Consider the following 27791-nt stretch of genomic DNA (forward strand, 5'->3'; position numbering starts at 1 on the left):
AGTGAATTCCATATATTCCTAAAAAATTAACCCAGAAACCTTCACAGATCCTCATATTAATGCTAACTTATTTCTCCCACCCCCCCCCCCAAATGGCCCAGAACCCTACTTGTGTAGATATCCTTGCTTCTGTCACCAACATGAGCAAGCTGGCTTTCTTGGTGTGTCACTTTCCACAAAAAAACTCAAGGCTTTAATCACAGAGAAAACAAAGTTGTGGGTGTATTTGCTGGTTTTATTGAGTTGAACCTCACAGAAATGGGTTAGAAAGGTCTTAAGTACTAGCTTCCTCTCCCACTTAGTGAATATTCCTTCTCTGTCCTAGAGGCCTTACCCTGAGAAACTTCTTTTTTTTTTTAAAGCTGTACATATTTTAAATTTATTGATTTATTTATTTCTGGCTGTGTTGGGTCTTCGTTGCTGTGCGCGGGCTTTCTCTAGCTGTGGCGAGCGGGGGCTACTCTTCATTGCGGTGGCTTCTCTTGTGGAGCACAAGCTCTAGGCGCACAGGCTTCAGTAGTTGTGGCACGCGGGCTCTAGGCGCGCGGGCTTCAGTAGTTGTGGCGCACGGGCTTAATTGCTCTGAGGCATGTGGGATCTTCCCGGACCAGGGATCGATCCCCTGGCCCCTGCACTGGCAGGCGGATTCTTAACCACTGCGCCACCAGGGAAGTCCTGCCTGAGAAACTTCTAATGCAACTGAGTTGTTTTCCCAAACTCTAGAAAGCCAAGGGCTGCTCGGTGGCCCCATGATCTTTTAACCTCTAGTCAAGCTTGGAGGCTTCAAACAAAAATTTCTGAGCCTTAAAACCAAATTGTTCTGACTCAAACCCAAACCCAGTCCACAAGTTCAGCTATCCTGTGGCAGTGACCCTTGTTCTGTAACGGAAGTGGGGGCGGAGGTGGAGGAATCTCAGTTTAGCTCACCCAGACAGGGTGGCTGCCCTGATACCAGGTGGGTTTTGATTGAAAGAGTCCTGTTTTGAGTTCCTCTCTCTCTTCAAAGCTCATTGGGCTTTTTTGTTGCCATTGACTAGGAGTTTGAGACCTGGTTTCTAGCAGTCACTCTGCTAAAAGTCGCTTGAACTCGTGTCAGGTAACTGCGCTGGGTCTTAGTTTGTGCTTTTTTACAGTAAGGGATTTACACCAGCCCAGTGATTTTCAGACTCTTTCCCCTAGTTGCAAGACTCTTTGTACAAAGGAAATCTGTCTGGATGCCCAATATGGAAAAGAGGTAGAGCTGCTTGACTTGAAGGTGGACTCTCTCTCCCATCATGTGGCCATACTGAATGTGGTTTTAAAATTGTTTTAATTTTTTTCCCCAAAGATGGATAATACGTTAATAGGACAGTGGGAGAAAGACAAGAAAGAGGTAATGATGTGGGAGGGAGTGAGTTAACAGATAATTGGCTATGCTTCCATATAAAAAATGGAGATAAAAGGGTTTTTTTTTATAATTTTATTTTTGGACATTAGATTTTTTTCATTCAGTAGACAGCCTCTAGCATACAGATTTTTCCTTTATTGAATTAGTGACTTATGATAAATTTCCAGGCATGGACACAAATGGTAATGACTATGGATAAATGTTAATATTTCACAAGGGGCTATTTACCACAAACATATGAGTACAGTGGTTTCCCACATCCTTGCCGCCAATGAACAATAGCATTTTATAAATTTATTAATTTATTTATTTATTTTTGGCTGCATTGGGTCTTCATTGCTGTGTGCGGGCTTTCTCTAGTTGCAGAGAGCGGGAGCTAGTCTTTGTTGCGGGCTTCTCATGGCAGTGGCTTCTCTTGTTGCGGAGCACGGGCTCTAAGTGTGGGCTTCAGTAGTTGTGGCACACGGACTCAGTAGTTGTGGCTCGTGGGCTCCAGAGCGCAGCCTCAGTAGTTGTGGCGCACGGGCCTAGTTGCTCTGCGGCGTGTGGGATCTTCCTGGACCAGGGCTCGAACCTGTGTCCCCTGCATTGGCAGGCGGATTCTTAACCACTGTGCCACCAGGGAAGTCCCGATAAAAGGCATTATAGAAGATATTAGTACATGGTTTCTCTGAAATGTCTTACAAATTATGACATGAAATTATATTGTTGTACGTATGCCAACTCAAAAGAATAACATTATAGTACCTTAAGTGGACACTGTCTTGGCTGTATGACCCTAGTAAGTCAGGGCTCAGATGGTCATCCAGGGACCTGCCTTTTCCTGCTCACCTAAATGATAACAGCTTTCATTACTACAACACTTCATTTTATGCTATCTTATTTCTGTGACAGGCCCTGTGAGCTTGGTTGGGTCAAGGGTCACCCAGAAAAAAACCAGCTTCCACTTTCTTTAATTATGCAAACTAGAGCTAGGTGACTGAGATCTTGCCTTTGGTCTGCAAGACATAGGGAGTTTTGCAAGCCCTAGGGGAGTGCAGAATTTCCTGAAGATGTTGCAAGGTGGCTGGCTTTCTTCTGAAGTCATGCAATATTCTCCTTTGCTTTAGTTATGACTGCACGGGTGCTGAGAAGCAAACTGAAAACTAGCACCTTGGAGCGGGCTTTTCTCCATAGGCCCCCCAGAGGCGAGGCCAGCTCATTTAGAGGGAAGGGCTTGGTGCCACTGCTTCCAACTAAAGGTACTGTGATCCAGTTCCACCTCCTGGTTCCTTCACTGGTAATCAGTTTTCCGAAACACAAGTATTTTTGCTGAAGGTAGGAGACACAAAGCTTGAAAATTTAGAGAGAAGAGAGCTAGATGGCTGAGATGTTACAAAAGTTCCTATTTTGCTAGTTTAATTTGGAAAAGGACACACGAATTCCCAAAGAAAACGAGCTTTATTGCAGAAGAACAAATTTCATCAGGGTATTTCCTCAGCAATCACACTGGGCATCCCTATACAGTCATTGCCCCGTATCTCTTAGCTCCACGTTGTGCTGCAGTGAGAGGAGAACCTGGACATCAGAGGCCCCGGGAGCCAGTCCCAACCCCACTCAGGCTTTTCTAGGCACATGTCAGATGAAAGTCACCCCTGCTCCCTACCCCACCCTCAGCCCAGCAGAGGTGGCCTTCCAGATATCCTTCCTCTTCTTTTTCTACCAGGGCTTATAATGTAAAGCTATTAAATATTTTCAAACTTCACAATGGTATCACCATCCTTGAGTCTAGGTAAATCTTTAAAGAATTGACCCTGTTCCCTAATGAGTAGGAAGATTACCTGGCTCTTGGACATAACCATAAGCAGAAGATGCTAAATAATACCTTAAAGAGACTCCACTAAATACACTAAGCCTGGTGGGGATTTTAAGTGTTTGAGAATCTGAAGGGAATGGAATTATTCAAAGGGCAAGATTTAAAAAAAGGTCACCATTCTCTGAATATAACAGCATATGAGTTAGTTCCTGAAGTATTTAAATAGAAAGTGAAACTGAATCATACTGTTTACCTTTCAGAGTAAAAGCTATTGAGAATTCAAATCTTCTTCCCTGAAAGAGCAACAGGGTTTTTGTAAAATATTTCTTCCCATTCTTTGAAATTTGGAGTTCATATGAAAACCTGGGGGTTACGCTTTATTGAAGGCAACACTTTACTTCAATAATGAAGAATGCCACGTGGTCAGGGAGTGGTGTCCTGGAGAGAAGACAGTGTAGGCTCCGAGGTAGCAGAGCACATGACTGAACCACAGATTGGGTCAGACACCAGAGGCCTAGGGAAGCAGCTGCTTAATCTTGTATAGGCTGAGAGCTTAGTAAATGGCAATATCAGTGTTTAGAGGGATCTCACGATACCTTTGAGAGTTAGCTTAGGTGAGCTGGAGCTCAGTGTGTATCAAGGGCCCAGAGAGATTATAAGAAAAGTTAGGGAAGGAATGGATATATAAGGGGAAAAAAAAGGATCTTTCTCAAGAAAATTAATTTTGTAGGTTTTTCATTTGTAGGGTGGTTTGGTCACTTTCCCTCCTATGTGCTTGAAAATACATTACTGCCCCAATAAAGTTCTAGTCCATTTAGCCTGCTCCAAACCCCAGTTGACCCCCTCTTCTTATTCAGAGTTTTCTCCAAATTCAGATATCTGTGTCTTGAAAAGAACACACCCTGGGGCTTAGCTGCCTCTGGGACTTTCTTCTTGAAGCCGCCCCTGCCTGGGCCATTCCTCCCCCTTCCTATCTCTCTGACTTCTATCTCCACTTCATAGCTCCCCATCCATCCTTCCATGCCTTCACAAATGTCCCCTCTTATCTCTGACCACCACAGCATACCCTGTGCTTTTTAGGTGGTATGAGCATATAATTTAATGTCTAAATCAGAATACTTTTGGAAGTAAAAGGGGGTACTTGTAATTAATAATGATGCTGAGCTTACAGTTATATACTAGGGACCGTCTTAGGCAAACCAGGATGGATGTTCCATTTCAGGTCATTTACTGTAGTCTTGCCTCTCCCATAGGCAGGCTGAAGATTCTGAGGGCAATGACTCTCTCATCTTTGCATCCCTTCTCATGTCCAGTTAGTAGTATATATATATATATTTTTTAAATTTATTTTATTTATTTATTTTTGGCTGCGTTGGGTCTTCGTTGCTGCGTGTGGGCTTTCTCTAGGTTGTGGTGAATGGGCGTTACTCTTTGTTGCGGTGCGTGGGCTTCTCATTGCGGTGGCTTCTCTTGTTGCAGAGCACGGGCTCTAGGCGCGTGGGCTTCAGTAGTTGTGGCTCGTGGGCTCAGTAGTTGTGGCTTGTGGGCTCTAGAGCGCAGGCTTAGTAGTTGTGGCGCATGGGCTTAGTTGCTCCTCGGCATGGGAGATCTTCCCGGTCCAGGGCTTGAACCCTTGTCCCCTGCATTAGCAGGCAGATTCTTAACCACTGTGCCACCAGGGAAGCCCAGTTAGTATACTTTTTAAAAAATAAACTTTTTATTTTGAAATAATTTTAGATGTACAGAAAAGTGGCAAAGGTAGTACAGAGTTCCTGTATATCCCTCACCCAATTTCCCCCCATCGTTTACATTTTGCATTTCCATGATACATTTGTTAAAACTAAGAAACTGCATTGGTTTATTACTGTTAATTAAACTTCAGACTTTATTTGGATTTCACCAGTTTTTCCATTAATGTCCTCTTTCTGTTCTGGTCCAGACCAGGATACCATACTGCATTTGGTTTACATGTCTCCCCTAGTCTGTGACAATTTTTCAGTCTTCCCTTGTTTTTCATGACAGTCTTGAGGGGTACTGGCAAAGTTTCCTGCAGAAATGTCCCCCAAACTTGATTTGTCTGTTTTCTCATGGTTAGACTGAGGTTATGGGTTTGGGGGAAATATACCACAGAGGCGAAGTGCCCTTTCCATCATATGTATCAGGCGACACACGTTATGCACATGACATCACTGGGGATGTGAACCTTCATCACTTGGGGAATGCGTTTTTCCTTTCCCTATTCTGTTCACTGGGAACAAGTCACTAAGTTTAATCTCCTCTCAAAGGGTGGAAGAACCTCTAACTCTACCTCCTGGAAGGGATAGTATCTACATATAGTTTTATTCATGTATTTATTTCAAAACTGATTATTTTCTGGCAACCTTATCTCTGTTTTCTGTTTAACAGCCTGTGGAAGAACAGCTTAAGACCACCCAGTGGTTGTTCCCACCCATTCAGTGTCCTGAGCAGTGGGAGCTGCAGGCCAGCCTTCAGTGGCAGGCTGAGCACTCCAGTGTTCTGCAGATAGGCACAGAGGGCACATGCTTGCCTTCAGGCCAGCCTGTAACCTCAGGTTGAGCAGCAGTAAAGTCAGAAGCTGAAGCAGTTCATTCGCTTGGAAAGCCTCCACGGTCACAGCCTTTTTAGCACGCCCTGCTCTTCCTTTTCAGTCCTTTCAGGATCTCTGTATAAGTAGAATCACACATGACCGCTCATGGGTGTTCACAGAAGCCTGCACAGAACTTCCTGGACCAGCCTCCACCACATCAGACCCACTGAGTGAGCTTCCTTGTCACTGCAGGGGATGACAGTGTCCACATAGCAAAAAGGGAGACTCTGAGTTACACAGAGTGATGGTAGACAGGTTAACATAGAGGCTGGTTGTCAGCCCTGGGGTGATATCCACCAGAAGAATGAGGCTTCTGGAAGGCTGTCTGGATCTGATTAGGGAAGGTTCCAGGAGTGAAGCACCAAGCAACAGGAGTCGTTCCAGTGGCAGCAGCAAACTTCAGCAGAGGCTGCTGGCCAGTATCCCTGGAGGATGACACTGACATCAACCAGGTTTTTCATGGCAACAATGGCATGGACTGCCAGTGGAAGCTTCTCCTGAGTCCTCTTTAGGTTTATGATATAGATGCCATCATTTTTCCTTTTGTAGATGAAATGTTCCACTTGGAATTCAAGGTTGGTCCCACCTAAGTGGGTTCCTGCTGCAAGGAATTTGAGGACATTCTCCTCTTTCATTTTCAGGACATCAAGAACTGTGGACATCATGAAAATTCCCCTTTAAGTTGTTACGGGAATGGAGGACAATGCCATATGGATCCCTCTCTGGGTAGTGCGGAAGGGCTCTACATATATCACTTGGAGTGCTTCTGTAAGGAAGATGTGTCTCTTTTACCTCATTTATTTTTCAGTCACTTATATCAGTATGTGTATTTATTTTATACTTTGGGTCATAATTCCGTACTATATTGTTATTTATTTTATTGCTGAAATTGTCATGGCATTGGCCAGTGGGTGCTTTCAGGTTGGTTCCTGTGTCCTTTTGACATAGTTCATTTTGGTTTTTGAGCACTTGCTTAACCTTACGGTACTATAAGGTGCTCCACACTTGTATTTTCTCTGCCCCAGCCCTAGAGCTAGCTATTTTCCCAAGGATCTCTGGTTCCTTTTATGACATTTAGTTCCTTTAACGACATTTAGAAATCAAGATCTAGCACGGTTCTCTGAGCTAAACTGAAGTCCGCTCAAGTCCTCGGAAGTTAACATAAACCTGGCAGGAGTGTGAGGGAGGCAGATGCAGCACCCAGAAAAGCTGCTGGCCCCGCAGTGACCTTGTGGCAGAAGCAGTAGTGGTCCACTTGGGCATCAGTCCATTTGGCTTCCTAATGTTTCTAGTGAGCTACTGGCCCTTCACCTGAGGTCCTAGACCTGCAGGGTGTGGGAGATAACTAAAGAGGTGTTTCTGGGCACAGGGAGGAGAGCAGTGGGATACTGCAGCTTCTTCCCCTCTTTATCCTGGAGAGTTGTCACTAATAGATCAGAGGGAGGGGCCCTGTCATCTATGATTTTTAAAAAATTTATTATTAATTAAAAAAATTGAAGTATAAATGTTTGTTTTGCAATTTGAGGTTTATTTGAGTTAACACACTTATAAAAATAGTGTAGTTGTGTTTAAATGAATAGGAAAATGTGTTCATAAACCACAGTATTCCAGTGGAGTCATAATTGATTATTTTGCAGAGTATAGAGTAAGTTCTCATAAATAATATAGAGAGCAAATTAAATTATTTAGTAATGTGAAATGTTAATTCACTTTATTTTTAATTGTAGTTTATTTACAATATTGGTTTCAGGTGTACAACATAGTGATTCAATATTTTTATAGATTAATTATACTCCATTTAAAGTTATTATAAAATAATGGCTATATTTCCCTGTGCTGTACAATATGTCCTTGTAGCTTATTTATTTTATACATAGTAGTAGTTTGTACCAGTTAATCCCCTGCCCTTACCTTGCCCCTACTGCCTTCCCTCTCCACACTGGTAACCAGAACTAGTTTGTTCTCTATATCTGTGGGTCTGTTTCTCTTTTGTTATATACATTTGTTTTATTTTTTAGATTCCACATGTAAGTGATAACATACAGTATTTGTATTTCTCTGACTTATTTCATTAAGCGTTAATACTCTATAGGTCCATCCACTTTGTTGCAAATTGAAGAATTTCATTCTATTTTATGGATGAGTAATATTCCATTGTATATATACACACCATATCTTTTTTATGCATTCGTCTGTTGATGAACACTTAGGTTGCTTGGCTATTGTAAATAATGCTCCTATGAACATTGGGGTGCGTGTATCTTTTCAAATTAGTGTTTTCATTCTCCTCGGATATATACTCAGGAGTGGAATTACAGGATCATATGGCATTTCTATTTTCAGTTTTTTGGGAAACCTCCATACTGTTTTCCATAGCGGCTGCATCAATTTACATTCCCACCAACAATGTACAAGGGTTCCCTTTTCTCAACATCCTCACCAACATTTGTTATTTGTAGACTTTTTGATGATAGCCATTCTGACAGGTGTGAGGTGATACCTTATTGTGGTTTTGGTTTGCATTTCTCTGATTATTAATGACGTTGAATATCCTTTCATGTGCCTGTCGGCCATCTGTATGTCTCTGTAAAAATGTCTCTTCAGATCCTCTGCCCATTTTAAAATAATTTTTTCTTTTTTTTTTTGCTATTGAGTTGTATGATGACTTTATATATTTTGGATATTAACCCCATATCTGATATATGATTTGCAAATATTTTCTCCCATTCAGTAGGTTGTCTTTTCATTTTGTTAGATGGTTTCCTTTGCTGTGCCAAAGCTTTTAAGTTTAATTAGGTCCCATTAGTTTATTTTTGCTTTTGTTTCCTTTGCCTTATGAGACACATCCAAAAAAAAAATTGCTATGATTTATGTCAGAGTGTCTGCCTATGATTTCTTATAGGAGCTTTATGGTTTCGGGTCTTACATTTAGGACTTTAATCCATGTTGAGCTTATTTTTGTATATGGTGTGAGAAAATGTTCTAATTTCATGCTTTTACATGTAGCTGTCCAGTTTTCCCAGCACCACATATTGAAGACATTGTCTTTTCTCCATTGTATATTCTTGCCTCCTTTGTTGTAGATTAATTGACCATAGGTACATAGGTTTATTCCTGGGATCTCTATGCTGTTCCATTGATCTATGTGTCTGTTTTTGTGCCAGTACCATACTGTGTTTTGTTTTTATTTAACGTCTTTACTGGAGTATAATTGCTTTACAATGGTGTGTTGGTCTCTGCTTTATAACAAAGTGAATCAGCTATACATATACATATATCCCCATATCTCCTCCCTCTTGCGTCTCCCTCCCACCCTCCCTATCCACCCCTCTAGGTGGACACAAAGCACCAACCTGATCTCCCTGTGCCATACGGCTGCTTCCCATTAGCTAGCTATTTTACATTTGGTAGTGTACATATGTCCATGCCACTCTTTCACTTCGTCCCAGTTTACCCTTCCCACTCCCCACGTCCTCAAGTCCATTCTCTACGTCTGCGTCTTTATTCCTGTGCTGCCCCTAGGTTCTTCAGAACTTTTTTTTTTTTTTAGATTCCATATATATGTGTTAGCATATGGTATTTGTTTTTCTCTTTCTGACTTACTTCACTCTGTATGACAGACTCTAGGTCCGTCCACCTCACTACAGATAACTCAATTTCATTTCTTTTTATGGCTGAGTAATATTCCATTGTATATATGTGCCACATCTTCTTTATCCATTCATCTGTCGATGGGCACTTAGATTGCTTCCATGTCCTGGCTACTGTAAATAGAGCTGCAGTGAACACTGTGGTACATGACTCTTTTTGAATTATGTTTTTCTCAGGGTGTATGCCCAGTAGTGGGATTGCTGCATCGTATGGTAGTTCTAGTTTTAGCTTTTTAAGGAACTTCCATACTGTTCTCCATAGTGGCTGTATCAATTTACATTCCCACCAACAGTGCAAGAGGTCTCACTTTTCTCCACACCCTCTCCAGCACTTATTGTTTTTTTGATGATGACCATTATGAGGTGATACCTCATTGTAGTTTTGATTTGCATTTCTCTAATGATTAGGGATGTTGAGCATCCTTTCATGTGTTTGTTGGCAATCTGTATATCTTCTTTGCAGAAATGTCTATTTAGGTCTTCTGCCCATTTTTGGATTGGGTTGTTTTTTTGATATTGAGCTGCACGAGTTGCTTGTAAATTTTGGAGATTAGTCCTTTGTCAGTTGCTTCATTTGCAAATATTTTCTCCCATTCTGAGGGTTGTCTTTTTGTCTTGTTTATGGTTTCCTTTGCTGTGCAAAAGCTTTTAAGTTTCATTAGGTCCCATTTATTTTTGTTTTTATTTCCATTTCTGTAGGAGGTGGGTCAAAAAGGATCTTGCTGTGATTCAGGTCATAGAGTGTTGTGCCTATGTTTTCCTCTAAGAGTTTTATAGTGTCTGGCCTTACATTTAGGTCTTTAATCCATTTTGAGTTTATTTTTGTGTATGGTGTTAGGGAGTGTTCTAATTTCATTCTTTTACATGTAGCTGTCTAGTTTTCCCAGCACCACTTATTGAAGAGGCTGTCTTTTCTCCATTGTATATTCTTGCCTGCTTTATCAAAAATAAGGTGGCGATATGTGTGTGGGTTCATCTCTGGGCTTTCTATCCTGTTCCATTGATGTATATTTCTGTTTTTGTGCCAGTACCATACTGTCTTGATTACTGTAGCTTTGTAGTGTAGTAGCCTGATTCCTCCAGCTCCTTTTTTCTTTTTTTTTATTAAATTTGTTTTTTTGGCTGTGTTGGGTCTTCGTTGCTGTGCACGGGCTTTCTCTAGTTGCAGTGCATGGGCTTCTCATTGTGGTGGCTTCTCTTGTTGTGGAGCACAGGCTCTAGGCGTGCAGGCTTCAGTAGTTGGGGCATGTGGGCTCAGTAGTTGTGGCTCGTGGGCTCTAGAGCGCAGGCTCAGTAGTTGTGGTGCACGGGCTTAGTTGCTCCGCAGCATGTGGGATCTTCTTGGACCAGGGCTCGAACCCGTGTCTCCTGAATTGGCAGGTGGATTCCTAACAACTGCGCCCTCCTTTTTTCTTTCTCAAGATTGCTTTGGCTGTTTGGGGTCTTTTGTGTTTCCGTACAAATTGTGAAATTTTTTGTTCTAGTTCTGTGAAAAATGCCAGTGGTAGTTTGATAGGGATTGCATTGAATCTGTAGATTGCTTTGGGTAGTAGAGTCATTTTCACAATGTTGATTCTTCCAGTCCAAGAACATTGTATAGCTCTCCATCTATTTGTGTCATCTTCAATTTCTTTCATCAGTGTCTTATAGTTTTCTGCATACAGGTCTTTTGTCTCCTTAGGTAGGTTTATTCCTAGGTATTTTATTCTTTTTGTTGCAGTGGTAAATGGGAGTGTTTCCTTAATTTCTCTTTCAGATTTTTTCATTAGTGTATAGGAATGCAAGAGATTTCTGTGCATTAACTTTGTATCCTGCTACTTTACCAAATTCATTGATTAGCTCTAGTAGTTTTCTGGTAGCATCTTTAGGATTCTCTATGTATAGTATCATGTCATCTGCAAACAGTGACAGCTTTACTGCTTCTTCTCCGATTTGGATTCCTTTTATTTTTTATTTATTTATTCCTTTATTCCCTTTTTCTTTTCTGATTGCTGTGGCTAAAACTTCCAAAACTATGTTGAATAATAGTGGTGAGAGTGGACAACCTTGTCTTGTTCCTGATCTTAGTGGAAATGGTTTCAGTTTTTCACCATTGAGAACGATGATGGCTGTGGGTTTGTCATATATGGCCTTTATTATGTTGCGGTAAGTTCCCTCTACGCCTACTTTCTGGAGGGTTTTTATCATAAATGGGCGTTGAATTTTGTCAAAAGCTTTTTCTGCATCTATTGAGATGATCATATGGTTTTTCTCCTTCAGTTTGTTAAGATGGTTAACATTGATTGATTTGCGTATATTGAAGAATCCTTGCATTCCTGGGAAAAACCCCACTTGATCATGGTGTATGATTCTTTTAATGTGCTGTTGGATTCTGTTTGCTAGTATTTTGTTGAGAATTTTTGCATCTATGTTCATCAGTGATATTGGCCTTTTTTTTTCCTTTGTGACATCTTTGTCTGGTTTTGGTATCAGGGTGATAGTGGCCTCGTAGAATAAGTTTTGCAGTGTTCCTCCCTCTGCTATATTTTGGAAGAGTTTGAGAAGGATAGGTGTTAGCTCTTCTCTAAATGTTTGACAGAATTCGCCTGTGAAGCCATCTGGTCCTGGGCTTTTGTTTGTTGGAAGATTTTTAATCACAGTCTCAATTTCAGTGCTTGTGATTGGTCTGTTTATATTTTCTATTTCTTCCTGGTTCAGTCTTGGAAGGTTGTGCTTTTCTAAGAGTTTGTCCATTTCTTCCAGGTTGTCCATTTTATTGGCATATAGTTGCCTGTAGTAATCTCTCACGATCCTTTGTTTTTCGGCAGCGTCAGTTGTTACTTCTCCTTTTTCATTTCTAATTCTATTGATTTGAGTCTTCTCCTTTTCTGATGAGTCTGGCTAATGGTTTATCAATTTTGTTTATCTTCTCAAAGAACCAGCTTTTAGTTTTATTGATCTTTGCTATTGTTTCCTTCATTTCTTTTTCATTTATTTCTGATCTGATCTTTATGATTTCTTTCCTTCTGCTAACTTTGGGGGTTTTTTTTTTTGTTGTTGTTCTTTCTCTAATTGTTTTAGGTGTGTTTCTTGAGGTAGGATTGTATTCCTATAAACTTCCCTCTTAGAACTGCTTTTGCTGCATCCCATAGGTTTTGGGTCATTGTGTTTTCATTGTCATTTGTTTCTAGATATTTTTTGATTTCCTCTTTGATTTCTTCAGTGATCTCTTGGTTATTTAGTAGCCTCCATGTGTTTGTATATTTTACAGATTTCTTCCTGTAATTGATATCTAGTCTCATAGTGTTGTGGTGGGAAAAGATACTTGATACGATTTCAATTTTCTTAAATTTACCAAGGCTTGATTTGTGACCCAAGATATGATCTATCCTGGAGAATGTTCCATGAGCACTTGAGAAGAAAGTGTATTCTGTTGTTTTTGGATGGAATGTCCTATAAATATCAATTAAGTCCATCTTGTTTAATGTATCATTTAAAGCTTGTGTTTCCTTATTTATTTTCATTTTGGATGATCTGTCCATTGGTGAAAGTGGGGTGTTAAAGTTCCCTACTATGATTGTGTTACTATCAATTTCCCCTCTTATGGCTGTTAGCTTTTGCCTTATGCATTGAGGTACTCCTATGTTGGGTGCATAAATATTTACCATTGTTATATCTTCTTCTTGGATTGATCCCTTAATCATTATGTAGTGTCCTTCTTTGTCTCTTGTAATAGTCTTTATTTTAAAGTCTATTTTGTCTGATATGAGAATTGCTACTCCAGTTTTATTTTGATTTCCATTTGCATGGAATATCTTTCTCCATCCCCTCACTTTCAGTCTGTACGTGTCCCTAGGTCTGAAGTGGGTCTCTTGTAGACAGCATATAGATGGGTCTTGTTTTTGTATCCATTCAGCCAGTCTATGTCTTTTGGTTGGAGCATTTAATCCATTTACATTTAAGGTAATTATCGATATGTATGTTCCTATTACCATTTTCTTAATTGTTTTGGGTTTGTTTTTGTAGGTCCTTTTCTTCTCTTGTGTTTCCCACTTAGAGAAGTTCCTTTAGCATTTGTTATAAAGCTGGTATGGTGGTGCTGAATCCTCTTAGCTTTTGCTTGTCTGTAAAGGTTTTAATTTCTCTGTCGAATCTGAATGAGATCCTTGCTGTGTAATCTTGGTTGTTAGTTTTTCCCTTTCATCACTTTAAATATGTCCTGCCACTCCCTTCTGGCTTGCAGAGTTTCTGCTGAAAGATCAGCTCTTAAGCTTATGGGGATTCCCTTGTATGTTATTTGTTGTTTTTCCCTTGCTGCTTTTAATATTTTTTCTTTGTATTTAATTTTTGATAGGTTTTTAAAAAAAATTTTATTTTATTTTTGGCTGCGTTGGGTCTTCGTTGCTGCGTGCGGGCTTTCTCTAGTTGCGGCAAGTAGGGGCTACTCTTTGTTGCGGTGCGCGGGCTTCTCATTGTGGTCACTTCTCTTGTTGCAGAGCATGGGCTCTCGGTGCATGGGCTTCAGTAGTTGTGGCACACAGGCTCAGTAGTTGTGGCTCACGGGCTCTGGAGTGCAGGCTCAGTAGTTGTTAGTGCATGGGCTTGGTTGATCTGCGGCATGTGGGATCTTCCCAGACCAGGGCTCAAACCCGTGTCCCGTGCATTGGCAGGTGGATTCTTAACCACTGCGCCATCAGGGAAGTCCAATTTTTGATACTTTGATTAATATGTGTTTTGGTGTTTTTTTCCTTGGATTTATCCTGTATGGATAAATCCTCTGCGCTTCCTGGACTTGACTATTTCCCATATTAGAGAAGTTTTCAACTATAATCTGTTCAAATATTTTCTCAGTCCCTTTCTTTTTCTCTTCTTCTTCTGGGACCCCTATAATTCGAATGTTGGTGCATTTAATGTTGTCCCAGAGGTCTCTGAGACTGTCCTCAATTCTTTTCGTTCTTTTTTCTTTATTCTGCTCTGCGGTAGTTATTTCCACTGTTTTATCTTCCAGGTCTCTTATCCGTTCTTCCGCCTCAGTTATCCTGCTATTGATTCCTTCTAGAGAATTTTTAATTTCATTTATTGTGTTGTTCATTGTTTGTTTGCTCTTTAGTTCTTCTAGGTCCTTGTTAAACGTTTGTTGTATTTTCTCCATTCTATTTCCAAGATTTTGGATCATCCTTACTATCGTTACTCTGAATTGTTTTTCAGGTAGATTGCCTATTTCCTCTTCATTTGTTAGGTCTGGTGGGTTTTTACCTTGATCCTTCATCTGCTCTGTGTTTCTGTGTCTTCTCATTTTGCTTAACTTACTGTGTTTGGGGTCTCCTTTTCGCAGGCTGCAGCTTCGTAGTTCCCGTTGTTTTTGGTGTCTGCCCCCAGTGGCTAAGGTTGGTTCAGTGGCTTGTGTAGGATTCCTGGTGGAGGGGACTGATGCCTGTGTTCTGGTGGATGAGGCTGGATCTCGTCTTTCTGGTGGGCAGGACCGCGTCCAGTGGTGTGTTTTGGGGTGTCTGTGACCTTTTTATGATTTTCGGCAGCCTCTCTGCTAATGGGTGGGGTTGTTCCTGTCTTGCTAGTTGTTTGGCATAGGGTGTCCAGCAGTGTAGGTTGCTGGTTGTTGAGTGGAGCTGGGTCTTAGCATTGAGATGGAGATCTCTGGGAGAGCTTTCACCGTTTGATATTATGTGGAGCCGGGAGGTCTCTGGTGGACCAATGTCCTGAACTTGGCTCTGCCACCTCAGAGGCACAGGCCTGACACCCGGCTGGAGCACCAAGGCCCTGTCAGCCACGTGGCTTTTGGGAAGTCTGGGGTCTTCTGCCAGCGCTCAGGAGGTGTTCTGCAGGAGTTGTTCCACATGTAGATGTATTTCTGATGTATTTGTGGGGAAGAAGGTGATCTCCATGTCTTACTCCTCTGCCACCTTGAAGGTGTACCATACTGTTTTGACTACTGTAGCTTTGTAGTATAGTCTGCAGTCAGGGAGCGTGATACTTCCAGCTTTGTTCCTTTTTCTCAAAATTACTCTGGCTATTTGGGGTCTTCTGTGGTTCTATATAAATTTTAGGATTATTTGTTCTAGTTGTGTGAAAACTGTCATGGGTATTTTGATAATTGCATTAAATTTGTAGATTAATTTGGGTAGAATGGAGATTTTAACTATTAATTCTTCCGATCCATGAACATGGGATATCTTCTCACTTATTTGTATTGTCTTCAATTTCCTTCACCAGTATCTCACGGTTTCCAGAGTATAGGTCATTCATCTGCTTGGTTAAGTTTATTCATAGGTATTTTCTTTTTGGTACACTTGTAAATGAAACTGTTTTCTGGAATTCTCTGACAGTTCATTATTAGTGTATAGAAAGGTAACAGATATCTGTATGTTAATCTTGTATCCTGCAACTTTACTGAATTCATTTATTAGTTCTAATAGTTTTTTGGTGGATACTTTAGGGTTTTCTGTATATAGTATCACGCCATCTACAAACAGTGACAGTTTTACTTCTACCCTTACAATCTGGATGCCTTTTCTTTTTCTTGTCAGTTGGACTTCCAATACTGTGTTAAATAGAAGTGGTGAGAGTAGGTAGCCTTGTCTTGTTCTTGATTTTAGAGGAAAAGTTAGTTTTTCACTGTTGAGTATGCTGTTAGCTGTGGGTTTGTCAAAAATGGCCCTTCTTATATTGAGATGTGTTCTCTCTATACCAACTATGATGAGAGAATTTATCATTAATGGATGTTGAATTTTGTCAAATGCTTTTTCTGCATCTATTGAGATGATCGTGTGATTTTTATCCTTCCTTTTGTTAATGTGGTGTATCACACTGATTGAGTGTGGATAGTGAACCATCCTTTCATCTCTGGGATAAATCCCACTTCATCATGGAGTATGATCCTTTTTATAAAAAGGATTGTTGGATTTAGTTTGCTAATATTTTGTTGAGGATTTTTGCATCTATATTCATCAGAGATACTGGCCTGTAATTTTCCTTTTGTTTAGTGTCTTTGGTTTTGCTATCAGGGTAATGGTGGTCTTATAGAATGAAATTGGGAGTGTTCCCTCTCCTTCAATTTTTTGGAATAGTTTGAGGATAGGTATTAGCTTTTCTTTTTATGTTTGATAGAATTCCCCTGTGAAATTGTCTGGTCCTGGATTTTAGTTTGGTGCAAGTTTTTTTTGGTTAATATTTCAACTTCACTAGTAGTGGTTGTTCTGTTCATATTGTCTATTTCTTTTTGATTCAGTTTTGGAAGGGTGTATATTTCTCAAAATTTGTCCATTTCTTCTGGTTTGTCCAATTTATTGGGATATAATTGTAGTATGTGAGGTATAATTGACATTTAAAATTATATTAGTTTCAGGTGTATAACATGATTTGATATTTGTATATGTTGCAAAATGACCATCACAGTAAGTATAGTTAACATCCATTACCATATCACATTTTTTTGTAATGAGAGCTTTCAAGATCTACTCTTAGCAACTTTCAAATACGCAAGACAGTATTAACTATAGTCATCATGCTGTACATTGCATCTACATATTTTATAACTGGAAATTTGTACCTTTCAACCCCTCTCACCCATTTTGCCCACCCCCAACACCCTGCCTCTGGCAACCACCAACCTGTTCTCTGTACCTATGAGCTTATTTTTTAAAACAGATTCCATCTATGACCTTTAAAAAAAAAACAGATTCCACTTATAAGTGAGATCATACAGTATTTGTCTTTCTCTGACTTATTTTACTTAGCATAATGCTCACAAGTTCCATCCATATTGTCACAAATGGCAAGATTTTCTTCTTTTTCATGGCTGAATAGTATTCCATTGTATAAATATATACTACATCTTCTTTACCCATTCATCCATCAATGGGCACTTTGGTTGTTTCCATATTTTGGCTTTTATAAATAATGCTGCAATGAACATAGAGGTGTATATATCTTTTTGAATTAGTGTTTTCATTTTTGGGGATAAATAGCCAGAAGTGGATTTGCTAGATCATATGGTAGTTCTACTTTTAATTTTTTGAGGAACTGCCATACTGTTTTCATAGTGGCTGCACCAATTTACATTCCCACCAAAGCACCACAAGGGTTCCCTTTTCTCCACATTCTTGCCTACACTTGTTACTTGTCTTTTTGATAACAGCCATTCTAACAGGTATGAGGTGATATTTCATTGTGGTTTTGATTTGCATTTCTCTGATTAGTGATGAGCGTCTTTCCATGTGCCTGTTGGCTGGCCATCTGCATGTCTTCTTTGTAAAAAATGTCTCTTTAGATCCTCTGCCCATTAAAAAAAAATTTTTTTTTCTATTGAGTTGTATGACTTTATATATTTTGGATATTAACCCCTTATCAGATATATGGTTTGCAAATATTTTCTCCCATTCAGTCAGTAGGTTGCATTTTCATTTTCTTGATGGTTTTCTTTGCTGCACAGAAGCTTTTTAGTTTGATGTAGTCCCATTTATTTTTGGATTGTCAAATCCAAAATATTGCCAAGACTGATGTCAGGGGCTCACTGCCTATGTTTTCTTCTAGGAGTTTTATGGTTTCAGGTCTTATGTCCAAGTCTTTAATCCATTTTGAGTTAATTTTTGTGTAAGGTGTGAGATAATGGTCCAGTTTTCCCAAAACCATTTACTGAAGAGACAGTTCTTTCCCCATCTGTATATTCTTGGCTCCTTTGCTGTAAATTAACTGACCATATATATGCATGGGTTTATATCTGGGCTTTCTGTTCTGTTGCATTGATCTACATGTTTTTGTGCCAGTACCACACTGTTTTGATTACTATAGCTTTATAATGTAGTTTGAAACCAGGGAGTGTAATGTCTCTGGCTTTGTTCTTCTTTTTCAAGATTGATTTTGCTATTCGGGGTCTTCCGTAGTTCCATAGAAATTTTAGGATTATTAGTTCTATGAAAAATGCCATTGGAGTGCACCAAATCTGTAGATTGCTTTGGTAGTACGGACATTATTATTTCTAATAGCTTTATTAAGGTGTAATTTATATACATTACATTCAACCTGTTTTAAGTGCACAAATATTTTTAAAGTTTATAAAACTGTGCAAAAATCACAATTTAGTTGTAGAACAGTTTCATCACCCCAAAGAGATCCCTGTGGCCATTTGCAGACAATCCCCACTCCCATGTAACCACCAATTTAGTATCATCTGTTTTAGATATTTTCCTTTTCTGTCATTTCATTATAAATGGAATCATACCTTATATGGCTTATGTGTCACACTTCTTTTACCTAGCATGATGTTTCTGAGGTTCATCCATGTAGTAGCATATATCAGTATTCTTTCTATTTTATGAATTTTTTGTTTACCCATTTGCAGTTAATGGCCATTTGGATTGTTTCCACTTTTTCACTAGTATGAATCATGTTATGAACATGCACCTACAAGTCTTTGTGAACAGTTTTCATTTCTCTTAGGATGGAACATTGAGTGGAATTGCTGGGTCATATGGTAAACTGCTTAACTTTTTAAGAAACTGCCAGATCACTTTCCAAAGTGGCTGCATCATTTTACATTTCCACCAGCAGTGTACTAGGGCTCGTTTCTCCACATCCTCACGAACACCATCTTTGTCTTTATTATAGTCATCCTAGTGGCTGTGAAGTGGTATCATCTAATTAATTTTGGTTTTAACTTGCATTTCCCTAATGACTAGTGATGTTGAGCATCTTTTCATATGCCAAGCCATTTGGATATCTTCTTTCTGAAATGTCTATTCAAATTTTTGCCCACTTAAAAATTGAGTTGCCTTACTTTTGAGTTTTAAGAATGATGATTGAGTTGAAAATATTTTATCCTAGTCTGTGGTTTGTCAGTTCATTTTCTTAATGTTTTTCTTTTCCTATTATGTAAGTTTCAGGTGTACATTGCTCAGGACCACTTTATAGCATAGCCAGCTTCTTTAAAAGAATAAAGACTAGACTTCCAAAAGGTTTCATCTTAAATTGTATTTATTTATTTATTTTTATAAATTATTTATTTTTGGCTGCATTGGGTCTTCATTGCTGCCTGCAGGCTTTCTCTAGTTGTGGTGAGCAGGGGCTACTCTTCTTTGTGGTGCACGGGCTTACTGCAGTGGCTTCTTTTGTTGTGGAGCACAGGCTCTAGGCACTCGGGCTTCAGTAGTTGTGGCATGTGGGCTCTAGAGCACAGGCTCAGTAGTTGTGGTGCACAGGCTTAGTTGCTCCACAGGATCTTAGTTGCTCCGTGTGGGATCTTCCTGGGCCAGGGCTTGCACCTGTGTCCCCTGCATTGGCAGGTGGATTCTTAACCACTGCACCACCAGGGAAGCCCTAAATTGTATTTATTGACCTAATTCTTTACTGTTCTTTAGAATCTAGAGTTCGACTATGAGGCTAAAATGGGACTTTTCTCAATTTTCTGGTCAACTGATATGATGGCTGTAATAATACAGAAGAAATAGGTCATTATATTTTCTTGAGGTTTCAACTTAAAATTTCAGCTTTCATTTTCAAATAAGTAGAAATACTATGTCTTGTATCTAGGATGCAAGGACTTGGTTATCCTTGTTGGGATAATGGTTCTCTATCTGCGGAAGTCACTCTGTCCGGTGGTGACTGATAAGTAGCTCTAACTGTACAATTATTGTGGCTAGAATTCCAGAAATGGTCAATGTAAGTTCATCTATTTGGTCTTCACGGATTATCTGTGAAGCAAAAAAGGACACCTGAATAAGACACCTAAAATATTTTTACCTGTTTTTGGGAACACTGTGTTGTCTCCCCAATATACATTCCATTTTCCCCTATTATGTAGCAATAGTGGTTTGGGTAGAATAAACCCAGCTTCATATTCAGCTTGAGGGGTAGGCCCTGATAGGTCTAGGTCAATTAGAAAATCCTCTTCTCTCTCCTCCATTCCTTGCTAGAATGACATGGATTAGTTCAGAAGTGCCCTCAATTAGTGTGAAAAATTTAAGACTCAGTAGGACAGTGAGGTATGCTGTAAAGCTGGGAACTACTGAATGATTCTGCCACCTGTAGTAGACAGCTTCTAAAATGACCCCCAATGAACTCTGCCTTCTGGTATTCATCCCCTTATATAATCCACTCACCTTCAATGTGGGCTGAATCCAGTGATTAGTTTCTAACTAGTCATGGAATACAGAAAAAGTGATGGATGTTACTTCTGAGGTTAGTTACAAAAAGACTGTGGCTTTCATCTTGGGTTTCATCTCACTTGCTCACTCTGAGGGAAGCCACATGCCAAGCTGTGAGGCACACTATGGAGTGGCCCATGTGGCAAAGAACTGGGAGAGGTCTCTAGACAACAGAGAGTGAGAAATTGAGGCCCTGAATTCAACAGCCTGTGAGGAACTAAATCCTGCCAATAACCACATGAGTGAGCTTGGAAGGGAATCTTCCTCCAGTTGAGCCTTCAGATGACACTGCAGCCCTGTCAGAGAGCTTAACTGCAACCTCATGAGAGACTCTGAGGCAGAGGCCCTAAGCCAAATTGTGCCCAGATTCCCGACTCACAGAAACTGAGATTTAAAAAAAACGTTTGTTGTTTTAAGCCACTAAATTTTACAGTAATTTGTTAAGCTGCAAAAGATAATTAATATACTACCATAAGAAAAGCTAGTTTGAGCTGGGTTTTTTTTTTTTTCTTCCCTGTTATTTGTAACTGAAAGCATATTAACATATACTAGCTAGTAGTAATCTAATCTTGAAAAGGGTATGACATATTATACACAAATAATTTTGTGAACTTATGGTTTACAAATATCATACAAACAATAAAAACCCCATCTACCTATTCACAACCATCTCCATTTCTCATATGGAAAATTATGTAATAAGGCCTCACTCATGTAATAAGGCCTCACTCATTCAGTGTCCCTTTTAATACTGACAAAGTCTGGGCAAAGATTTACCTTTGATTACTTACACAAATAAACAATGTAAAAAAAACAGTGATCACAGGGCAACTGTTAAGTCCACTTAAAACATCTATTGTTTAGGGAATTCCCTGGCAGTCCAGTGGTTAGGACTCGGCGCTTTCACTGCTGCGGCCTGGGTTTGATCCTTAAAAGTACTTTAAAGCAACGAAATTGAGTTATTTGTAGTGAGGTGGATGGACCTAGAGACTGTCATACAGAGTGAAGTCAAAAAGAGGAAAACAAATACCATATGCTAACACATATATATGGAATCTAAAAAAAAAAAAAAGGTTCTGAAGAACCTAGGGGCAGCACAGGAATAAAGACACAGATGTAGAGAATGGACTTGAGGACACGGGAAGGGGGAAGGGTAAGCTGGGACGAAGTGAGAGAGTGGCATGGACATATGTACACTACCAAATGTAAAATAGATAGCTAGTGGGAAGCAGCCACATGGCACAGGGAGATCAGGTTGGTGCTTTGTGTCCACCTAGACGCAAGAGGGAGGAGATATGGGGATATATGTATATGTATAGCGCAGAAACTAATACACCATTGTAAAGCATTTATACTCCAAAAAATATGTTAAAAAAATAATGAATTGCATAAAAAGACTAATTTGAAGTTTCAGCTTTAAAAAAAAAAGTACTTTAACACCATTTGTTTATATACAAGCATTAACTATGCTAATTAAAAATGGTTCTTAATTGGTACCTATTCATTAAAGCAGGTCTGGAAGGACCTCTGGTTAGGCACTCTTTGTTCTCAGTCTATCTGGAAAAGCAACCTTTCAACCAATGGAGATAGGGTGTCATGAACCCTGAGGGGTATGATTAATTCAGTCTTCTGTACCTGAAGCTCAATAAAACAAAAAAACTCCAAACTTACTATATTCTTAGAAGGGCCTTTGAACTGGTGCTTCCAGAGGCCAACCTGAGCTCACTGCCTAAGTAAAAGCCTTTATTTTACAGGGTCCTCAGGGGAGCAGGGTTGCATGAAAAGGTCACTAGGTATAAGTTTGGAGGCAGTTACAGTGCTAATTCCTTATTTTCTATTCTCTAGCAGATTCAATAAAGTGATGATGGCATTCTTTCTTGCCTGCTAAATATGGCTCTCAAATATCCTTGTCATATATTTACAGATTTACTTGAAGAGCTGTGTTTTTTAAACAAATATTCAAATAATAAAATGTAAAATGATATAGGTCAGTAGTGTACTTCTGGGAAGGAGACAGGACTGGAGGCAGAAGTGAGGGGGGAATTTTGCTTTTTAAAATTATACATGCAATTCTGTACTGTTTAATTTTTACAAGCAGCTTGTATTGCTTTTGTAATTTAAAAAATAATTGAAAGTTAAAAAAGAGGAAATCCTCCTTAAGAGGGTCTCATTAGTAGTTCAGAATGAATTTCATTAATCATAACATTAAATCAATACCTATCTGAGCACTTGAGAGTATGTGAAGTAAGAAGTAAAGGGAGGAAGAGATGGAAAGTTGTGATTAAGGCAGGATCAGGGAGGGGACATTCTGATGGGCAGTTGTTCTTTTTTTTTGAGGGGGGGTAGTTCTTAAAAAGAGGCAAAAACTTGGGATAGTAGAAGAGGGCTTATGTATCTGGGAGCAAGGTCAGGATTCGGCAAAGCCAGACTTGAAAATTCACCTGCTTATCTGCACATGAGATGACTAAGGTATTGGCTGGGCTGAGGAGGGAAGTAGGATGAGGATATTCTCAAAGATCACTGCAGTAGTTTGGTTGAAGTACACTGCTACTTGCTGGGAAGAAACACCAGATGGGACATGCAGGATGGGATGGTCTAGATTTGAGTATGAAGCTGATAGCAGGGAGTTTCCTGGATTGCAAGAAACAGAACTGTGGTAGCCTATAAAGGAAAAATAACAACAAAGATGGGCATGAAGTAACAAGAGTGAACAGGAAATGACTGGAGCAGCTGAGAACTAAGAGATATTGTGTTCTACCATAGCAAGCTGAAGTCATCTGGAGGTCTCTACTTGATTTTTAAAATTTCCAATTTGAAAACAGAATCCAAACAGGCAACAAATGAAAAAAAACAAAAACCACCACCAACAACAAAAAACTAAAGTAAAACACAATTCAACTCACCACTGTGGTTAACAGCTGGTTCTAAATATGATGGTTAAACTTCCAAGGTCTTCATTCTTTAAGTGTAATTCTTCAAGCAGGGTGGTCAAAAACTGCGTAAACATTACATTTTCCTGAGAATCCTTCTGAATGCCAAGAATTGAGGTCAGTCTGAAACACCAAAAATATTAAATGCATATCCATGAAATTGGAAGGACTAAAGGGGCTCCAGTCTCTAACATGGCAGAGGGGATTTTTGTGAGGATAAAGAAGTCTCTCTGATTTAACAAAATTCCCAGAGAGAGAAGGCTTTACTAAAGCTGAAGAGAAATCTCAGGAAAAGACTGAAAAATCAAACATATTGTTACATAAGGAAAGAAGCCTAAAAGCCTTACTCCAAAACATGTTCTTCATTATGCCAGCAAAAACTACCAAAATTCTGCCCAGAAAAGAAAGTTAACCACATGGTGAAAGGAGGTTGTATAGAGAAGCTTAGAGGTGAGAACTGCTTTAAAAAACATAATTTATACCAACTGTTTAGATTATATCACCTGAAAAAAAAAGACAATGAACAAGATTACCTTTTGGATGAAACCTTAACATTTTTATTTTTGTAACACTAAACAGATGAATTTCATCTTAAAAGGCACTTAATACAAACTTCACAAGGAACACAATGCTTTCTTCTCTAACCATTTCCAGTAAATATCCCTAAAGACTGATTACATATAATAGATTCTTTTTTAAAAAAATTTATTTAATTTATTTATTTATTTTTGGCTGTGTTTGGTCTTCATTGCTGTGCACGGGCTTTCTCTAGTTGTGGCGAGCGGGGGCTACTCTTTGCTGCGGTGCGTGGGCACTACTCTTCGTTGCGGTGTGCGGGCTTCTTATTGCGGTGGCTTCTCTTGTTGTGGAGCACGGGCTCTAGGCATGTGGGCTTCAGTAGTTGTGGCACACAGGCTCAGTAGTTGTGGCCCGCAGGCTCTAGAGCACAGGCTCAGTAGTGTGGTGCACAAGCTTAGCTGCTCCGCAGCATGTGGGATCTTCCCGGACCAGGGCTCGAACCCATGTCCACTGCATTGGCAGGTGGATTCTTAAGCACCGTGCCATCAGGGCAGTCCTATAATAGATTCTTAAAAGTAATTTTCATTGAATGTGATTAGTAAACATGATTTTTAAAAAGTGAACAATATCTAATCACAAACTGTGCAGACCATTCCTTTTCATAAGTTTTTGTATCTCCAGAGAGCATGCTTCACAGAGCCTTTGCAAGAACATTCTGGAAAGTTTTTTGCAAGAAAATTCTTTTTTCCCCAAATAGTCTATACTTCCCACACAAACCTCTTACAGATGCTTATTTAACCTTGGTCGTTGCCAAGGGCACATCAAATATAAATAAAATAACTCTGATTTAAATCAATAATGCTCAAGAAATCAGAGCAGAACAATTCCACAGTAGTGAGTGTGGAATGAGAAATGTTATTTTCTGAGACAGATTTCTTCCTTGCTTATTAGCCATCTCATACAGAAAGCAGAAATAAAAGGACAAATTTGTTAGAATTGTCCAAAGATGCCCTAGACTCTGAGGAGGTGGTAGATTCTCTATATTCCTGAAGGTATTTTAGCAAGAATTAGAGACTAGGTAACTCTAACAGTCCAGTGAAATCTAGAGTTCTACCCAAGAAAACCACTTATTCCTTCCCCACCTCTCCTCTACTTCTTTACAGCGAGCGGATGGAGTACCAGGTTCTCATATGAGCTTTGTCTGCAGGTATTCTCCAAAGGTAGTTTATACTTGAAAACAGGACTACCCAAGTCTTCTAATGCCAAGCTCAAGCTGGGTACTTGGGTGAACTTATAGGCAGTTGTGGCCAGCTTTTCCTGAGGCATTTTCCTGCGGAGAAAGTGGAACCCAGAAGTCAACTCTGTTGGCTTTTCTCATACTTAGGTGATGTCAACATTAAAATATCAAGTTGCTGCTTCCCCACAGTAAGACCAAAGATACTGGGGATGGGATAGCACCGGCTAAAAACAAGAAGTCAGAGCAGTCAGATCAGCTGTCATCTCCACAGAAATCTAGTTTTTGTGTGTGTTTTTTTTTTTTTAGTTTTTGAATTTTATTTTTTATACAGCAGGTTCTTATTAGTCATCAATTTTATACACATCAGTGTACACATGTCAATCCCAATCACCCAATTCAGCACACCACCACCCCCCCCCCCGCGGTTTTACCCCCTTGGTGTCCACACGTTTGTTCTCTACATCTGTGTTTCAACTTCTGCCCTGCAAACCGGTTCATCTGTACCATTTTTCTAGGTTCCACATACATGCGTTAATATACGATATTTGTTTTTCTCTTTCTGACTTACTTCAGAAAAACAACTGTCAGACTTTGTATGACAGTCTCTAGATCCATCCACGTCTCAACAAATGACTCAATTTCGTTCCTTTTTATGGCTGAGTAATATTCCATTGTATGTATGTACCACATCTTCTTTATCCATTCATCTGTTGATGGGCATTTAGGTTGCTCCATGACCTGGCTACTGTAAAAAGTGCTGCAATGAACACTGGGGTGCATGTGTCTTTTTGAATTATGGTTTTCTCTGGGTATATGCCCAGTAGTGGGATTGCTGGATCATATGGTAATTCTATTTTTAGTTTTTTTTTTTTTTATTTTTTTTTTATTTTTTATTTTTAGTTTTTTAAAGAACCTCCATACTGTTCTCCATAGTGGCTGTATCAATTTACATTCCCACCAACAGTGCAAGAGTGTTCCCTTTTCTCCACACCCTCTCCAGCATTTGTTGTTTGCAGATTTTCTGATGATGCCCATTCTAACTGGTGTGAGGTGATACCTCATTGTAGTTTTGATTTGCATTTCTCTAATAATTAGTGATGTTGAGCAGCTTTTCATGTGCTTCTTGGCCATCTGTATGTCTTCTTTGGAGAAATGTCTATTTAGGTCTTCTGCCCATTTTTGGATTGGGTTGTTTTTTTAATATTGAGCTGCATGAGCTGTTTATATATTTTGGGGATTAATCCTTTGTCCGTTGATTCGTTTGCAAATATTTTCTCCCATTCTGAGGGTTATCTTTTCGTCTTGTTTATGGTTTCCTTTGCTGTGCAAAAGCTTTGAAGTTTCATTAGGTCCCGTTTGTTTATTTTTGTTTTTATTTCCATTACTCTAGGAGGTGGATCAAAAAAGATCTTGCTGTGATTTGTCAAAGAGTGTTCTTCCTATGTTTTCCTCTAAGAGTTTTATAGTGTCTGGTCTTACATTTAGGTCTCTAATCCATTTTGAGTTTATTTTTGTGTATGGTGTTAGGGAGTGTTCTAATTTCATTCTTTTACCTGTTGCTGTCCAGTTTTCCCAGCACCACTTATTGAAGAGACTGTCTTTTCTCCATTGTATATCCTTGCCTCCTTTGTTATAGATTAGTTGACCATAGGTGTGTGGGTTTATCTCTAGGCTTTCTATCTTGTTCCACTGATCTATGTTTCTGTTTTTGTGCCAGTACCATATTGTCTTGATTACTGTAGCTTTATAGTATAGTCTGAAGTCAGGGAGTCTGATTCCTCCAGCTGTTTTTTTCCCTCAAGACTGCTTTGGCTATTTGGGGTCTTTTGTGTCTCCATACAAATTTTAAGATTTTTTGTTCTAGTTCCGTAAAAAACGCCATTGGTAATTTGATAGGGATTGCATTGAATCTGTAGATTGCTTTGGGTAGTATAGTCATTTTCACAATATTGATTCTTCCAATCCAAGACCATGGTATATCTCTCCATCTGTTGGTTTCACCTTTAATTTCTTTCAACAGTGTCTTAGAGTTTTCTGCATACAGGTCTTTTGTCTCCCTAGGTAGGTTTATTCCTAGGTATTTTATTCTTTTTGTTGCAATGGTAAATGGGAGTGTTTCCTTAATTTCTCTTTCAGATTTTTCATCATTGGTGTATAGGAATGCAAGAGGTTTCTGTGCATTAATTTTGTATCCTGCAACTTTACCAAATTCATTGATTAGCTCTAGTAGTTTTCTGGTGGCATCTTTAGGATTCTCTATGTATAGTATCATGTCAGCTGCAAACAGTGACAGTTTTACTTCTTCTTTTCCAATTTGTATTTCTTTTTCTTCAGATCAGCTGTCAGCTCCATAGAAATCTAGTTTTTGTGTGTTTTAAAGATGGTAATTATATGACATATCCAAAACAACTTCTCTGATTTTCAACAAGACTACTGTTTGGCTCATATATGAAAACAAAGTTTTCTCAATTACTTCTCAAAGTGCCATTAATATGTTTAAAACTTAACCCTCAAATTAGAAATAAAT

At 39.3% G+C, this 27791-nt stretch overlaps 1 protein-coding gene and 1 pseudogene across 2 annotated transcripts in view; both read right to left on the reverse strand.

The window, feature by feature from the left end:
* Window positions 1-5903: 5903 nt before the first annotated feature.
* LOC133087138 (small ribosomal subunit protein uS2B-like) lies at window positions 5904-6528 on the reverse strand (annotated as a pseudogene).
* Window positions 6529-19446: 12918 nt separating this feature from the next.
* RPAP2 (RNA polymerase II associated protein 2) overlaps window positions 19447-27791 on the reverse strand; it is an 83609-nt gene continuing 75264 nt past the window's right edge. Inside the window, exons 12-13 of one of the 2 annotated variants that reach the window (XM_061183891.1) lie at window positions 23482-23631; window positions 19447-20125 (exon numbers count right to left, since the gene is read on the reverse strand). In XM_061183891.1, coding sequence (XP_061039874.1) covers window positions 23490-23631 — 142 coding nt within the window. In that variant the 3' untranslated portion in view covers window positions 19447-20125; window positions 23482-23489. Of the gene's footprint in view, window positions 20126-20548; window positions 20742-23481; window positions 23632-27791 lie in introns of those variants that run through there. The other variant, XM_061183892.1, reaches the window with a different exon arrangement.

Source organism: Eubalaena glacialis, chromosome 3, assembly GCF_028564815.1.
Source record: "Eubalaena glacialis isolate mEubGla1 chromosome 3, mEubGla1.1.hap2.+ XY, whole genome shotgun sequence".
Taxonomy (NCBI): Eukaryota; Metazoa; Chordata; class Mammalia; order Artiodactyla; family Balaenidae; genus Eubalaena; species Eubalaena glacialis.